Here is a 17434-nt window from a genome sequence, read left to right on the forward strand (position 1 = left end):
TAGAGGCCATTTGTTTCCTGTTTCCTATAATATATACCTACTGCTACCTCTGTGAACTCTCTAGGAGTCACTACTTTTACCTGCTCCAAACAGAGATTCTTAGGAAAAGGATGATAAATAACATAATTTTTTTAAAAAAATTATTTATTTATTCATGAGAGACACAGAGAGAGAGGCAGAGACACAGGCAGAGGGAGAAGCAGGCTCCATGCAGGGAGCCCGACGTGGGACTCGATCCCAGGTCTCCAGGATCACGCCCTGGGCCGAAGGCAGGCGCTAAACTGCTGAGCCATCCTGGCTGCCCAAATAACATAAATTTTATATACAGTAACGGATCAAACTATTAAGTGCTTTATTACAAGTATTTTTTTCCTTCCTTTAATCAAAAAAGGCCATTATCAAAGAGATACTGAATAGTTTCTCATATACTCATCACTAAGTATCAGTATCATCTTCTAAGAATGACAACATACAGTGCTGGCTATACAAGAAGTATCTAAATGAAATAAAAACAATTAGGCTAGTATATTCTGTATGAAAGCAACAACCAACAGAACATACAGTAACAGGAAAAGTAAAGAAGAAATGAAGGCCAAAAAGAGGAAGATTTCAGAAACCTAAACCTCAAACATTAAGCACAGTTAAATTAACAGTATGTTCAAATGGTAATTTGTCATCAGAAGCAATACTCCCAAATGTAGTTAACAATGGGAGACACAGGGTAGTGGTCTGTAGACATCCTCCTAGTCAACCAACAGATGCTTCAAAAGGTCACTTCACTGGAGAGGAGTTTTACATTTACATATTCTTATTCTATTTATTCTCTTTTATCCCACTCCCATTAGCACTCAGTTTAGGCAATCACTGTAATATATTTAATGTGTTTATACGTTTTCTTACAAACATGTTTTACATGTTTCTTACAATGTGTTTTACTTACATATATTTTTTAATTTATATAAATAAATGCTATTGTGTTATATATATCCAGTTTGTTTCTTTCTGGTTTTCTTTCCGGTTTTTCAGTACCATGTTTTTAAGATACATCATGTTGCCATGTGCACATCTAGTCCACTGCTTCAAACTGATACTTTTTTTTTTTAATTTTATTTATTTATGATAGGCACACAGTGAGAGAGAGAGAGAGGCAGAGACACAGGCAGAGGGAGAAGCAGGCTCCATGCACTGAGAGCCCGACGTGGGATTCGATCCCGGGTCTCCAGGATCGCGCCCTGGGCCAAAGCAGGCGCTAAACCGCTGCGCCACCCAGGGATCCCCAAACTGATAGTTCTTAGTGGTATAAATCTACCATAATTTACCCATCACTAGGGAAATAATAGGACAAATTCATTTTCCATAAACAAATAAAACCATAATAAACAACCAGGTACGTTGTATTATGTGTGTATTTCTTTCAGATATATATTTAGAGAAAGAGCTTCTGGATTATGGGATATACATAATATATAATCTGATTGAGTACTTCCTTCCAAAATAGTTTGACTAATCTATACTTCCACGAACAGGGAACTAGCATAACTAGCAGCTACTATGGACAAGGCACTGGACTAGACACTCTAGATCTTTTTTTTTTTTTTTTACTCTAGATCTTTTTACTCCTGTATCGCCTCATCCTCCTCAGCTAGCCTTTGCCCCTTTTGCTTTTCTTTCTTTTTTTCCCCCTTTTGCTTTTCAGATCAACTGTCACCACATCAGAAATATGAAGGCAAGAACTTCCTCCCTCATCCTTTCCCTGACCATCAAATTCCCTATTCTACTCCAATGCCATTGAGCTGCCAATGTCTCTGCTAACCGTGAAGCTTGTGAAAACGGAATCAAATTACAAATGTTATTTTTTTTAAAGATTTTATTTATTCATGAAAGATACAGAAAGAGGCAGAGACATAGGCAGAGGGAGAAGCAGACTCCCTGCGGGGAACCTGATGCAGGACTCGATCCCATGACCCCAGGACCACAACCTGAACCAAAGACACGCTCAACCACTGAGCCAGGTGCCCTGCAAATGTTATTTTTAAAAGATATGATTCTCAAAAAAGTCATTAAGGTTTATCTGTTACAGAGAACACTAAGAAATTCCTTTCATACACATTTCAGAGCCATTCCTATTTTTTTGCTTTTGAGAGTTCTTGAAGGAATAGCTCCATCTCTTTGGAACCCTTCATACATAAAATAAAAGGAGCTGGACTACAATCAGTGTTTTCAATCTGTACACTGGAACCCAAAGGTTCCAACTGTGAGGTGGTTCAAGAGGATTATCTCAGGACAAAAGGGGGCTACCTATGCCTCTTCTTCTTCTTCTTTTTTTTTTAAGATTTATGTATTTTAGAGAGAGAACACGAACCGGAGGGGGAGAGGAAGAGAGATAATCCCAAGCAGACTCCTTGCTGAGCATGGAGACCAATGTGGGCCTCAATCTCATGACCCTGAGATGAAGACCTGAGTTGAAACCACGAGTCAAATGCTTAACTGACTGAGCCACCCCAGGGGACCCTACTTATGCCTCTTCTATTAGAATAACACAATAAAATTTTTCAAATCTATAAATTTTAAGTATCCATTCTATTTAAGAAAAGTTTATTCACTATTAATTGAAAGTGTTAACTGGTCTAATTTCTATTGCATCTGGCAATATTTATTGAAAAAAATATACCTACCTTTTGAACAAGAAATTCCACTTGTAAGAATTTATTCTACAGATATTCATCAACACATATACACAAAGATATTCATTTTGGTATTGTCTGTAAGAGCAAAATATTGAAAACAACCATAAATAGTAAACTGGTTACAGAAATTATGGTACATCCATACAATGGAATATAAACTTTAAGAACAAAGCAGCTTCAAGATATATTAAGCAAGCAAAAAACAAGATGTAGACCGTTGTTATGTAGTATACTACCTTTTCTGTTATTTTTAAGGGATATATACACTGTACATAGCTGAAGGGTAACAAGAGGCCAGCTTTCATTTGGCAAGGTGGACATGTCTACATAGGAAGATGGTATTAAATTTAGTATTAGCACTGCCTCCTCCTATAGAATGAACATTCTTCTAACTAGATCTCACCCTTCATTTTTTTTAAATGTATCAACTTCCCTTGAGTTCATCAAGCCAAGTCTATCAAATGAATTGTCTTGAGGCACCTAGGTGGCTCAGGTCATGATCTCAGGATCCTGGGACTGAGCTGTGCATCCAGCTCTCTGCTCAGCAGGGAGCCTGTTTCTGCCTCTCCCTCTGCCTGCTGCTCCTCCCCCTGCTTGTGCTCTCTCTCACTCTGTCAAAGAAATAAATAAAATCTTAAAAACAAAAAAAAGTTAATTACTTTTTAAAAATGTGACTACAAGAAAGGTCCATTCCGTACACCCCCCACCCCTGCCCCGGCTCCCCGCCAATGGCTCAGTCAGTAGAGCATGTGACTCTTGATCTCAGGGTCATGAGTTTGAGCCCCAAGTTGCGTGTGGAGCTTACTTAAAAATTAATTAATTGGGATCCCTGAGTGGCGCAGCGGTTTGGCACCTGCCTTTGGCCCAGGGCGCGATCCCGGAGACCCGGGATCGAATCCCATATCGGGCTCCCGGTGCATGGAGCCTGCTTTTCCCTCTGCCTGTGTCTCTGCCTCTCTCTCTCTCTCTCTCTCTCTGTGACTATCATAAATAAATAAATTTTTAAAAAAATTAAAATTAATTAATTAATTGAAATGTGACTACTAGAAAATTTAATTCTACACTTTCTGATTAATTCTGAAACTCTTGCTATATTTTTAGTTAATTCACTTGCTCATACTCCACACACAAAAAAACTACTTCAAATTTTCACCATTTTATTCAACCTTCTGAACTTTTATTCTCTTCCCCCCTTAGCTGATGACCTAGAGCTCAGAGAAAATAGAAGAGTAGCTATAATATTGCCTTCAAGTCTCTTTACAAAATTAGATCTTTGAAATAAAGCCTGTAGATAACACTGTTTGTTTTTGGCTTAGTGAACACTGATAGTTTTATAGTAGTATGGTACAACAAAGAGACCTAGATAGAAAATTTTAAAAGACATGGGCTCAAGTTTCAACAAAATTGCTATTTCCTTGAAAAATATTAACAATGTACCAATCATGTACAATAAAAAGAAATATAAAGTATCTGGTTTTTTAAATCATAGGTAAAAATAACAGTCAAGCTTCCCTGAAACTAACGTTATATTAGTTAGTATATTTAGAGAGTTATATTAATATAGAATTAGTTAGTATAATGTTAGTATATTTCAAATTCTATTTCAGTTATCAAATAAAATGGTAGATTTAACTGGATTAAGGTATAAAGAACTATACAAAGGTAAAATTATGTTATAGGATAGTAATGTAGTTTTGCCAATATTTTTTCTTCTTCCTATGAATGGTGCTTTGTGCCCAAGCTTATCTTGACAGACTCCAATGCTTTATAATGCTTCTAAATATAGCTACCATTATGATTAGGACCTTCCTAACAATCTCCAAAACTATATCTTGACTCCTTCCTTCAATTTCCACTTGGACATCAGTTCTATCTGTAAAACATCTTCATTTAGATGTTATACTAACATTTCTAACACAAGGTAAAAAAAAAAATTAAACTTGAGTTCTTATTCTATAACACTTTAACCAAGTGTTTATATTATGATTCAGGCAAATAAGCATTTGGTTGAAGTATTTATAGAACAAGAACAAGTTCAGTTTTTACCCTGTGTTTGATTTGACTAAATCATATTACCTTAGCAAAAAAAATACAACTATAAACTAGGTTTTCTAATGCTTTTATGTTTCATTAAACATAAAAATAGAAATAAGTATATTTTAAAATACCTACATTCTTATCTCTGTTTAAAAGTATATTTCTGGGGCGCCTGGGTGGCTCAGTCAGTTAAGCGTCCAACTCCTGGTTTTGACTCAGGTCATGATCTCAGGGTCAGGCTCCATGCTCAGTGCATAGTCTGATTGAGAGTCTCTCCCCTCCCTCAGCCTCCATCTCTCCCTTGACTTGCCAGCACATGCACTATCTCTCCCTAAAATAAATAAAAATTTTAAAAAAATTTTAAATATAGGTATATGCATATATATTTCTGTAGTACAATCTTATAATTTGGAAATTATTTATATTTACAGATTTTTTTAAAAGATTTTATTTATTTATTCCTGATAGACACACAGAGAGAGAGAGAGGCAGAGACACAGGCAGAGGGAGGAGCAGGCTCCATGCAGGGAGCCCGACGTGGGACTCGATCCTGGGACTGCGGGATCACGCCCTGGGTGGAAGACAGGCGCTTAAACCGCTGAACCACCCACGCTGCCCTATATTTACAGATATTGAGACGAAGATGCTGTCTTGGCAAAATGCAGCATTTGGACTTTACATTTACAGCTGTCTGCTCTGGAGCTATGGACTAACACTAAGTAGAGTGCTTACTAGTATTTAACAAACATTAATTGAATTTCATTTTACTTAGCCTTTCCGTTAGTAAACTATAACTGCTTACCACAGAGCTATTATAAGCACTAATTTATATTTATAAGTACTCTATAAGAGAGCATTCTTTGATACTGTGCTACATCTTGGCAAGGTCCCAACCTTTCTAGGGTGCTCCTTTTTTTCCCCAAGATTGGGACAGAGGCTTCAAGAGTCTGTGAACCCAAAATACGCATCATCCTTGCTCCCTTTAAACCAATAGCCCTCGGGATCCCTGGGTGGCGCAGCGGTTTGGCGCCTGCCTTTGGCCCAGGGCGCGATCCTGGAGACCCGGGATCGAATCCCACGTCGGGCTCCCGGTGCGTGGAGCCTGCTTCTCCCTCTGCCTGTGTCTCTGCCTCTCTCTCTCACTGTGTGCCTATCGTAAATAAATAAAAATTCATAAAAAAATATTAAACCAATAGCCCTCTTGCTAAATATCTGTCTTCAAGTACAGATCCATATCCACCATGATCTCTGCTACATATTTTAGGAACAACTCTGAAGAAAAAAAAAACAGAGAGAGAGAGTAAATAAAATTATAAAATCTACAAAGTAAGTTTTCAACCAAAGGAGTCCTAACTGGTTTAACCTGATGCTCTTGAATAAAACTAATACTGCTTTAGAATTACCAAATATCATCACGTCAGTATATACTATAGACTGTTCTTGTTGCTATTGTCTGGTCAGAGTCTAAAAACCCTTGGGCTCTTTCCAAAGACTTAATTACCAGTGACATCTGACAGAAAATCTAACCAAGAATGTTATATACAAAAGCTGAAAATACTAAAGTTTTCATGTGTGTGACTGCATCAGGAGTCACATTCATCTAAGGAACAGAGGTACTTTAGCTGATAAGGGAAGAGATGCATGTTACAAATCAATGGTTTATGATGGGGCTCAGTTCTATTACCACAAACATTTACCATCTATTATGTGCTAGCATTAAATTGTAGAAATCCACCAAAAGCAAGCCAAATACCTAATGAACAAAAAGTGGGTCCACTAAACCAATGGAAGAAATTTAAAGACATTACACCAAGGAAAGGAGTTTAAAAAAAAAAAAACAACAACAATGATTTCTGTAATACCCAAAAGATCCTTTTTAAAGACCATAAAATTAGGGATGACTGGGTGGCTCAGCAGTTGAGCATCTGCCTTTAGCCCAGATGCTAGAAATTTAAAAAAAAAAAAAAAAGTGTGATATTGGTAAAGAAATCAACAGAGAGAAATGAAACATAATACACAACCCCAAAACAGAATGGATGATACAAAGGATGTGACAGAAAAGTGGCATTACATATGAGGATAGGGAAAAGCTTCTAAAACAAGAATCAAAAAGGACAAACTACATGGAGGAAAAACTGATCAATTTATATTACATATTTTAATTTCTGTATAAAAGTGATAATAAGTAAAAAAGACAAGCCATAGACCAAGAGGATATTTGCAACACAAATATATTGATAAAGCATTAGAACAATTATAAAGAACTCTTACAAATCAATAAGGAAACCAATGAGATCCCAATAGAAAAATGGGAAAGGATATGCATATATATATTTTATAAATAAGGAAATCCAGATGAACCACAAACATATTAAGACATGCTCAGTCTCACTAATATCCAAGGAAATGCAAATTAAAAGAGATACCATTTCACAACCACTAAACTAACAAAAATTAAATATCTGACAATACCACATATTAAGGTTTCAAAAAACAAAGGGTTAATAAAATTTCAGAGGGCGCCTGGATGGCTCAGTCAGTTAAGTGTCTATCTTCAGCTCAGATCACGATCCCAGGATCCTGGGATGGAGTCCTGCATCGGGCTCCCTTCTCAGTCTGCTTCTCCCCCTCTCACCGCCCCTCTCCCCAACTTGTGCTCTCTCTCTCTGAAATAAATAAAATCTTAAACACACACACACACACACACACACACATACTCTAAAAAGCAATTTGAGAGTATCTGATCAAGTTGGTATACCTTAAGCAATTTTGCTTATGGGGTATACCCTAGAGAATCTATCATATACATGATAAGGAAACATGATTTTTTTTTTTATTCATGAGAGACACAGACAGAGAGAGAGAGAGAGAGGCAGAAACACAGGCAGAGGGAGAAGCAGACTCCTTGCAGGGAGCCCAATGCAGGACTCAATCCCAGATCCCGGGATCACGACCTGAACCAAAGGCAGGTGCCCAACAGCTGAGCTACCCAGGCATCCTAGGAAACATCATTTAAAGATGTTCACTCCAGCTCAAAAAAAAAAAAAAAAGAGGAAACATTAATAGGGCATGAGTAAACTGTGGTAGAGTCACACAATGAAGCACTACACAGCAGTTAACACGACTCAACTAGAAAATCTACATGTAGTAGACTGGTTAAAACACAAAGGTGAGTGAAAAAAGTAGGTTGCAGAATAGTATCTGCTCTATTGTACCATTTATGTTAAGTTTATAAACACACAAAACAATGATATTGTTGATTATCAATTTACAATTAATATTGATAATATATAACAAAGGTGCTAAAAGATGAAGGGGAATAATAAACTGAAAAGTGTGGACAGCAGTACCTCTGTGATGGAGGGAGAGAAAAGAAGAAAGGAAATAAACAGACAAAGGGTACAAAGGGCTCTTCAATTTTATCTACAATGTTTTATATCTTTAAAAGTAGCTACAGAAATGTTTGCAAAATGCCAACATTTGTTAAATTGGGCAGCATGTACAATTTTCTCAGCACTCTTCCATATGTTTGAAAAAAATTTTAACAGGCTTTTGGTCAAATGGAAACATATACATGTACCAGACAGCAAGAGAAAAATATTTATCTCTTTGGAACCTATATTTGTAAAAATCTTCTAGCAATGTCTCTATGTGCCTAATTCCCTTAGTGTGATAGAAACTTTCAAGTATTTAGGCACAAACATGCTTTATGTGTCAGTCTCCTTTTCCCTAACAAGGTACTTCTCAAAAAATACTGCCCAAGGGACTAAAAAAAAATCTGGTTTTGTTGATACCAGTGATCTCTTTATCAACCAACAATCAATGTGCTATCCTTAAGCCAAAATCAGCATAATTTAAAAATCTTTTAATTCACAAGTAAATTACTCCCCTGAATCATCCTTAAGTTTCATCACAGGTCTTGCACAAACCTACTATGAATGACCCAAGAGGTAAAAAGACCAACATTACACCTCTTTCTAGTTTAACATAATATTCCCTCTCTGCCCTACATTCTTCAGTCCTACACACCCACAAAGGACTCAGTATGAGTCCTCCACAAAGGAGCAGTATTTCTGGATTTTCCATTCCTGGGCAGATTTATATGATTCAGAGAGCATCGAGGAGTGTGTTCATTAGTACCAAAGGGAACTGAACATGGAACTTCTGCTTAACTGGCAATCTAGAATGCAAGCTCCTGAGAGAAAATAAGAGGAGAATGACTTTTCCAACCAAGCATGATGAGTACATCAAACTGAAAATGATGCCCAGGAACAAGGAGCTCCAGAAACAGGAATTCAAATAAAACTGGATTTGTAACATTCACCGTTCTGCAGACCCAATGGTAATCCGTCTGTTTTTGCTTCATTTTCTGGTTCAGTTAAAAGTACCATAAAGAGTATACTTGTCCCTTCTCCTCAAATATATGGAAAAAACTACTCAAGTCTTAGGAAAATTCTGAGTTTTTAACATTACTTTTTGGCTGTCAGTGTGCATGTATGTAATTCTGTTGGGGGATGGGCTCCAGGGTGTATGTAGCCCTATGTGGGCTATCTCTGTGGGTACCTGTAGGGAATTCTCTATGGAGACACATGAGGTCCCTCTTTGGGTGCGAGTATGAGTCCATAGGTATAAAGGGTCCAAGGTGAGGAGTTTTAAGGGGTTCTGTTTTATGTGAGGGATCTTTGTATGTCTGTCTTTGTGTATCTGTGCCTGTCTGTGGTTCTATGTCTCTACCAAGTATTTTATTACAGGTCTTTTAATAATAAGCTTTATTATAAATTTCCACTCTTCCAAAAACTTCCTAAAATAATTTTCTTGCCTCTCTACTCTGAGGTTTCATAAAAGAAGCATGAATAAGACAACTGCTAGGCCAGTATTACTCAACAATGAATAAAAAACTAAGGTTCTGGTGGGTATACACAAGTACACAACCAGAGTTGCCCAAGATTGTACATTCCTAACGAGCTCCCAGGAGATGCCAATGCTTCTGGTCACAGACCAGCTTGAGTAGCAAGGATCTAAAGGATTCCAAACTTAATAAACTGCCCTAACTACACTTCCCATGTAGATTTTCCACAGTACCCTCTGACTGATATGTATATCAGATCTGCTTGAGTGTTCTACATCTGCCTATAAGCTGGAGGTTACCATTTTGTTTTATATACAAGTTTGCTTTGTATGAGCCAGTCCTAAGAGGTGAATGACTAAATGTACTAAAAATGTGAATTTCAGAACTTGTAAAGCTGGAACATGGAAATTTAATAAAGGTCCTGCTACACTGTGAAATTTCTTGGGTAGGCAACCAACTACTTTTCCTAAGGTGATACACCTCAATTTCAGTATTGACCTCTCCAAACTGCAACAATTACTGCTTCCAGTACTGCTCATATCAAACCAGACTGTATTTATTTATTGTCATATCTGCATTCCCCACCCTCTCCTTGAGAACAAGAATGATATTTCACCGATTTAATAGTCCTACCACCTAGCAGTGTTTAGCACACAGTACATAAAAGGTTTTTGCACAAAAGAAGTCCACAATACATTAGAGGAGATTATTAAAGAAGTATCCAGAAATAGTAAATTGCTTCCTTATTTCTAGAATACAGTCCAGCAAAGGCCCTAAAAAGGAAATAGCATTAGACCAATCATCTTTTCTCCCTTACAGAAACAATAGATATGAACGTAATAAAAATTCCTATTCCATTTCTGTCTCCCAAAGCAGAGTCACCCAACACTAGATTCAGTCAAGCTTTATCCAATAATTTTATTGAAGAAGACATTTTATTTACCTGCTAGGAAAAGAAGTCTTTCTTTATTTAACCTAGAGGAGAACATGTCAACTTTGAAAGGTAGAAGCAAAAAAAGAAAGAAAAAATGAAACAGAGATGCACACAATTATGGAATCAGGGCTACATTTTTCTTCCCACAGTCTCATTATAGGTACTCAATTCCTGGCAATGCGTTTAAAAAAAAAAAAAAAAAAGGTGTCATTTTGAAAAAGGACCACACATTTTTCTAACTTAGTACAATTGCAGGAGGTAAGTTTCTCTGTAGACCACTGCAAAATAGGATGTGTATTTGAAATATAAATATTAAAATATAATTTATATCTACTAAACAATAATAAACATTTATAATGATATCTACCTATAAACAGTAAGTAAAATTTGCTACAATAGGGCAGACTGGGTGGCTCAGCGGTTTAGAGCTGCCTTCGGCCCAGGGCATGATCCTGGAGACCCGGGATCAAGTCCCACGTCGGGCTCCCTGCATGGAGCCTGCTTCTCCCTCTGCCTGTGTCTCTGCCTTTCTCTGTCTCTCATGAATAAATAAATAAAATCTTAAAAAAAAATTGCTACAATAGCAAGTACTTCTATGAATAACTCATTTTTTAAAAAAATTTATTTATTTATTCATGAGAGACACAGAGAAAAAGAGAGAGAGAAAGAGAAAGAGAGAGGGACAGAGACACAGGCAGAAGGAGAGCAGGCTCCATGCAGGGAGCCCGATGTGGGACTCGATCCGGGGACTCCAGGATCATGTCCTGGGTGGAAGGCAGGCGCTAAACCGCTGAGCCACTGAGAGATCCCCTGAATAACTCATTAAAAGCACTTATAATAACTCATTATAGGCATTTAATACTGCCAGGATGGCTATTTTTTATTTATAAAGATATATTTATTCATGAGACAGAGAGAAAGAGAGGCAGAGACACAGGCAGAGAGAGAAGCAGGCTCCATGCAGAGAGCCCGATGTGGGACTCAATCCAGGAACTCTAGGATCATGCCCTGGGGCAAAGTCAGATGCTTAACCACTGAGCCACCCAGGCATCCTGAGGATGGCAATTTTTAGTGTCATTCTTGAATTAAATAGTCTTCAATCAAAAATTACATCTAGGGGATCCCTAGGTGGCGCAGCGGTTTGGCGCCTGCCTTTGGCCCAGGGCGTGATCCTGGAGACCCGGGATCGAATCCCACATCGGGCTCCCGGTGCATGGAGCCTGCTTCTCCCTCTGCCTGTGTCTCTGCCTCTCTCTCTCTCTCTCTCTGTGACTATCATAAAAAAAAAAAATTACATCTAGCTAAAAGAAATAAGAAACAGTGAAGAAGGACAGATTAAAGAAAAAGAAATAGAAAACAACCTGAAAAAGTAAAAATTAAATTTTATTTGGGGACAAATAGAGCTATCTTTTTTTTTTTAAGATTTTATTTATTTATGAGAGACATAGAGAGAGAGAGAGAGGCAGAAACACAGGCAGAGGGAGAAGCAGGCTTCATGCAGGGAGCCTGACATGGGACTCAATCCCGGGTCTCCAGGATCCCACCCTGGGCTGAAGGCGGCACCAAACCACTGAGCCACCCGGGCTTCCCGAAATAGAGCTATCTTATATCACAAATAGTCCGTACCTCACATTATGAACAAAAATGAATTCCAGTCCATTCCAAATGGACTGAGGAACCAAAATATAACAAACACAGCCAAAAACAGCTGAAGAAATATAAAGGGGTGCCTGGGTGAGTCAGTCAGTTAAGCGGCTGCCTTCAGCTTGGGTTGTGATCTCAGGATCGTGGGATTGAGCCCCGCCATCAGGCTCCCTGCTCGTTGGAGAGTCTGCTTCTCCCTTTCCCTTTGCCTCTCCCTCTGGCTTGTGCTCTCTCTTTCAAATAAATAAAATCCTTAAAACATATATATATATATATAAATTATTGTATATAATAATTTGTTTATAAACCTGGGGGAGAAAAGGCCATTCTAACACAAAATGTTCAGGTCATGAAGGAAAACATTGCCCAATCTGACTACCTAAAAACTTTTAAAATCATAAAGTCACAAGTCAATAAAAAATAAAATAGAAAAATATTTGCAACATATACACAAAGAATTAACATCCAGAATAGTAAAGAATTCCTACAAGCTAACACAAAAAACATAAGTCAGTAGGAGGGCAGAGATCTTCATCTATTTTGTTCACTGCTGTATCCCTAGCACTTGGCACACAGTCGTTACTCAATAAATATTGTTAAGTAGGAAAAACACTAATAAAAGCAGCAATAAATGATTTTCCTCATAAAGGATGTAAAAACATCTTGTGGTAGGTAAAGGTGTGGTGAAAAGGGTAGTTTTGTTTACAGTTAGTTAATGTGTAAAATGGTACTACATTTTTGATGGCAACATGATATTATGCATTAAGTTTAAAAAGTGAATATCTTTCAACTCCAGAATTCTGCTTTTAGGTTATGTATCCTAGAGAAACGCTTATACATGCATGAACACACACACACACACACACACACACACACAAACATGCATACAGGTAGTTACTACAGCATTGTCTATAAAGTGCTGTAGAAAAAAAATTAAATATGCATCAACAGAAGAATAATAAACAATAGTATGGACTTTGAAAATCAATTCAGTGTCAAAAAGACTTAAGATCTACATATATTGATATGGAAGGAGCTCCAAGTGAGAAAAAAAAATCTGCAAATATATAGTATGGTTTTATTAATGTAGAAGTTATTATAAAACTACTAATTTCTCCATGTGCAAGTATGAATATAAAGTCAGAAAAAAAAAAAAGAAAGATAAATTGAGGGACGCCTGGGTGGCTCAGTGGTTGAGCCTTCAGCTCAAAAGTCTTGATCCCAAGTTGGGGGATCGAGTCTCACATCAGGCTCCCTGTGAGGAATCTGCTTCTCCCTCTGTCTATGTCTCTGCCTCTCTCTCTCTGTCTCTCATGAATAAATAAATAAAATCTTAAAAAAAAAAAAATGATGGATGGCATAAGTCACCTGTGGGGTTGGGGGGGAAGAAGTCACCTGTAGAGAGGGCAATGACACTGGCTGAGGACCAAGGAAAGACTTCTGCTTTATTAAACTGAATTATTTTATAAGAAAATATTCAGGTATTTCTTAGGCAATTAAAAACAATTTTGGGGGGGCAGCCTGGGTGGCTCAGTGATTTAGCTCCACCTTCAGCCCAAGGCCTGATCATGGAGTCCCAGGATGGAGTCCCACATCAGGGTCCCTGCATGGAGCCTGCTTCTCCCTCTATCCCAGGATCCTTCTCCCTTCTGAATAAATAAATAAATAAAATCTTTAAAAAAAATTTTTTTTTTTTTAGGAGTGCCTGGGTGGCACAGTCAGTTAAGCCTCCAACTCTTGGTTTCGGTTTAGGCCCTGCTCTCAGGGTCATGGGATCAAGCCCAGCATTGGATTCTGGGCTCAGCAGGGAATCTGCTGGAGATTCTCTCCCTCTCCTCCTCTGCCCTTCCTGCCACTTGTGCTCTCTCTAAATAAATAAATAATTTTTTTTTTAAGGAAAGAAATAATGTAAACACCATTTAACTGATACAAAAAAAAAAAACAAGAATATATTTTGGGGATTAGACAGAAAGACAAAAATATCCATTTTGGACATGTTAATTTTGAAGTCCAACTGCAAGTAAGTAGTTGGGTACACGTATAGGATTGGCATTTGGAAGAGTGGTCTTAGCTAAAGAAAAATCTGGAGTTGCTGGGATGTAGATGACACTTAAAGGCACAGGAATAGTGAGGATGACTTAGGGAGAGCACACAATGGAAACAGCAGACAGCTCAGGATCCAGAAGAGCCAACAAGAGACTGAGAAGGATAAGCCAGAAAAATAAGAGGAAAACTAGTGAAGAGCAGTGTCATGGAAGCAAGAGAGGGAAGTGTCTGGGTAAGAAGCTGGTGTCAAATGCTACCAAGGGGGTCTTGATGAGGGCTGAAAAAACAGACCACCGTGCTTCCCAAACTGATGGGACATTAGCAACGTTAGCAAGAGGATTTTGTTCTGGGCAGAGCATTAAGGTGGGAGTCGGTTAGAGTTTGTAGGAAGAAGAAATGTATATAGTGTGTGTTGAAAACTTCTTTAAAGTTTAGCTGTGAAAGGGAGTGGAAAGACAGGACAGAAGCAGAGAGGAGAGATATGGGGGTTAGAGGATAGGGTTTTCAAAATGGGAGAGATTACATCAAGTTGGGATACTATAGGAAAGGCTTTAGTAGAAAGAGGAAACAATTAAAGGAAGAAGTTCTTTTAAGAAGACAGGAGATTAGAGCACCTATAGAGAGACAGGTCTCTGGTAGAATGAAGGATGTTTACTCTATCTAACAGGAGAGAAGGAGAAAAAGATGAGCCCCCGATGCAGGTAGGTTTGTTGATTTGGGAAGTATAGAGATGAAGGAATTCCCTTTTGGTGGCTTCTGTTTTTATACTAAAGTATAAGGCATATCACTGGTTCAAAAAGAACATATGAGAGATTAGAAATAGACAGTATGAAACAATCATTTGCAGTGAGTAGGAAAGTGAACTTAGTAGAGAAACGTATAATATTGTTAGGGGATGCTAATTATGCACATAAGGTTGACAATTATGAATTCAGTGACATCATTCTGCCTGGTTTTCTGATTTTCTCTAGCAAATCTCAGTTCCATGGTTCAGCTCTCAGAGTGGAAAACTTGCTTCAGGGCCACAGAGCTAAAAAACAGCACCAAAATCATACATAGAATGGGGTTGGCAAAGATGTGTTTGCTAATGTTAAGGAGATGCTGTGGCTTGGGTTACACCATTATAGTTCTGAATACCAGGTGATACACTAACAGCTCCCCCACTGTTGCTCCTGTAACTTGATCTTGCTGCTTGAGGCTGATGCTACATGGGGATTTACTGAGAATGAAGGGGGAAGTTGTAGAGGACATGGTAAAAAAAAAAAAAATGAGGGAACTGGATCAGCTGAGAGGATGAGGAGACTGGTAAGGTAACCAGCATTAGAAGATAATGGCTAACTGGACATCAGATAGTAAATGAGGTAAACAGAGATATGAGGCATGGTGGCTCAGGCCTTCTCTCTGAGGAGGGTAGATTCTGAAATCCAAAAGGTTGCAGAGTGGTCTTCACAGTAGCCTAGGTGCAGGAGCTTAAGCCGATTTTATGGGGATTGGCAGTGTGGCAAAGCCTCCCACTGTTGCTATGGACAGTGTTTCATCTCACTAACCCCAAAGGCATCACAGACTGGCAAAGCCTTGAGCAAGTTAATTATTCTCTTTGTGCCTATATTTTCTCATCTGTAAAATAAAAAGAATAATATTCATCTGATAAAGTCATTATGAGGATGAAATGAGATGAGATAACTGTCTGGCAGAGAGTTAGTGTTCAGTAAATGGCAGCCATAAGTGAGGAGTTGTAACTGAAACCAAGAGAAGAGTTTCGAAGAAAAGGTAGTCAACAGTACCAAAGCTGGTAGAGTGATCAAAAGGGTTCACATTGAGCACTGCAAGAGATAAAGAAGATGAAGTCAGTTTTAGCCTCAATATCCAGTATTCCTTTTTGCAGTATCCAGGCTTTAAAGGAAAAGCCTGATTTGTAGTCAGAGAAATTCCATCAGCTCTGTTTATAATAATAAAACAGGCTCTGAGCTTAGAAAAACCAGGTGCCCCAAATAAATACATTTCTACTGATAGAACCTTAAAGAAAAGAGTAGGAAATCACTAGCTGCTTTTGGCTTTAGGCTCGGAGGAGGCAAAGGTGCAACTGTCTTCGGTCGTCCCGAATCCGGGTTCATCGGACACCAGCTGCCTCCACCATGCCGCCTAAGTTCGACCCCAATGAGATCAAAGTCGTGTACCTGAGGTGCACCGGTGGCGAGGTCGGTGCCACATCTGCCCTGGCCCCGAAGATCGGCCCACTGGGTCTGTCTCCAAAAAAGGTTGGTGATGACATTGCCAAGGCAACCGGTGATTGGAAGGGTCTAAGGATTACAGTGAAACTGACCATTCAGAACAGACAGGCCCAGATTGAAGTGGTACCTTCTGCCTCTGCCCTGATTATCAAAGCCCTCAAGGAACCACCAAGAGACAGAAAGAAGCAGAAAAACATTAAGCACAGTGGAAATATCACTTTTGATGAGATTGTCAATATTGCCCGACAGATGCGACACCAATCTTTAGCCAGAGAACTTTCTGGAACCATTAAAGAGATCCTGGGGACTGCCCAGTCTGTGGGCTGCAATGTTGATGGCCGTCACCCTCATGACATCATAGATGACATCAATAGTGGTGCAGTGGAATGCCCAGCGAGTTAACTACAAAGGAAAATATTTCAACAAAGGATCATTTGACAACCAGTGGAAAAAAAAAAGGAAATCACTAGCTATTATTAATGCTGTCCAAGTGTCCAGTGTCCAAGAAAAATGGCTAACTGAATTGTTGTAGAACATAGTTGGGGCAGAGGAGACTGAAAATCATACAAATCATGTGTCTTAATCAATAGTTTTAAACGCAGAACTGCAACAGAAGAAATTTCAATCTACCACTTTCTCCTCTGCTCTGCTCTCACTCCAGGGCCAGAGGTCAGACTATAAAAAGTTCCTACAAATTCCATAGAAACCTGATCAAGCTTACTTACCCTTTCTTTGGTAAATGGAATTTCAGCTCCTCTAATTGTGCATACCACGTGAACATGCTGGCTGGGTGATGGATCAGGGCAACTGTCAGGATTGTTCTCCCATCTACCTCAGTTGTACTTCTCTCTCAATTATTTAAACAAAAGCTACCATGAGAGAAACTATATATTCTTTATAAACTCAACTCGACAAGGAGTCCGAATAAAGTTGTCAATAAATCTTTCCGCCCCCCTCCCCGCCCCGCTTCACTGTAGGATAGAGAAACACTTTCTATAATAAAGAA

The 17434-nt window shown here is 38.6% G+C and overlaps 2 protein-coding genes across 4 annotated transcripts in view; one reads left to right on the top strand and one right to left on the bottom strand.

The window, feature by feature from the left end:
• The window catches only part of AHCYL2 (adenosylhomocysteinase like 2), a 165361-nt gene that overhangs the window by 141575 nt on the left and 6352 nt on the right, over nucleotides 1-17434 (bottom strand). The gene's annotated exons all lie outside the window — the stretch shown is intronic.
• LOC129498178 (60S ribosomal protein L12-like) lies at nucleotides 16257-16872 on the top strand. Its single transcript, XM_055307413.1, has one exon. It carries the CDS (start codon nucleotides 16333-16335, stop codon nucleotides 16828-16830), a length of 498 nt encoding a protein of 165 aa, XP_055163388.1. The 5' UTR covers nucleotides 16257-16332; the 3' UTR covers nucleotides 16831-16872.

The sequence above is a fragment of the Nyctereutes procyonoides genome, unplaced genomic scaffold (genome assembly GCF_905146905.1).
Source record: "Nyctereutes procyonoides isolate TBG_1078 unplaced genomic scaffold, NYPRO_anot_genome, whole genome shotgun sequence".
Taxonomy (NCBI): Eukaryota; Metazoa; Chordata; class Mammalia; order Carnivora; family Canidae; genus Nyctereutes; species Nyctereutes procyonoides.

Bases quoted from the DNA above. Each gene is read 5' to 3' on its own strand.
- LOC129498178 (XM_055307413.1), top strand. From the start codon at position 16,333: ATGCCGCCTAAGTTCGACCCCAATGAGATCAAAGTCGTGTACCTGAGG.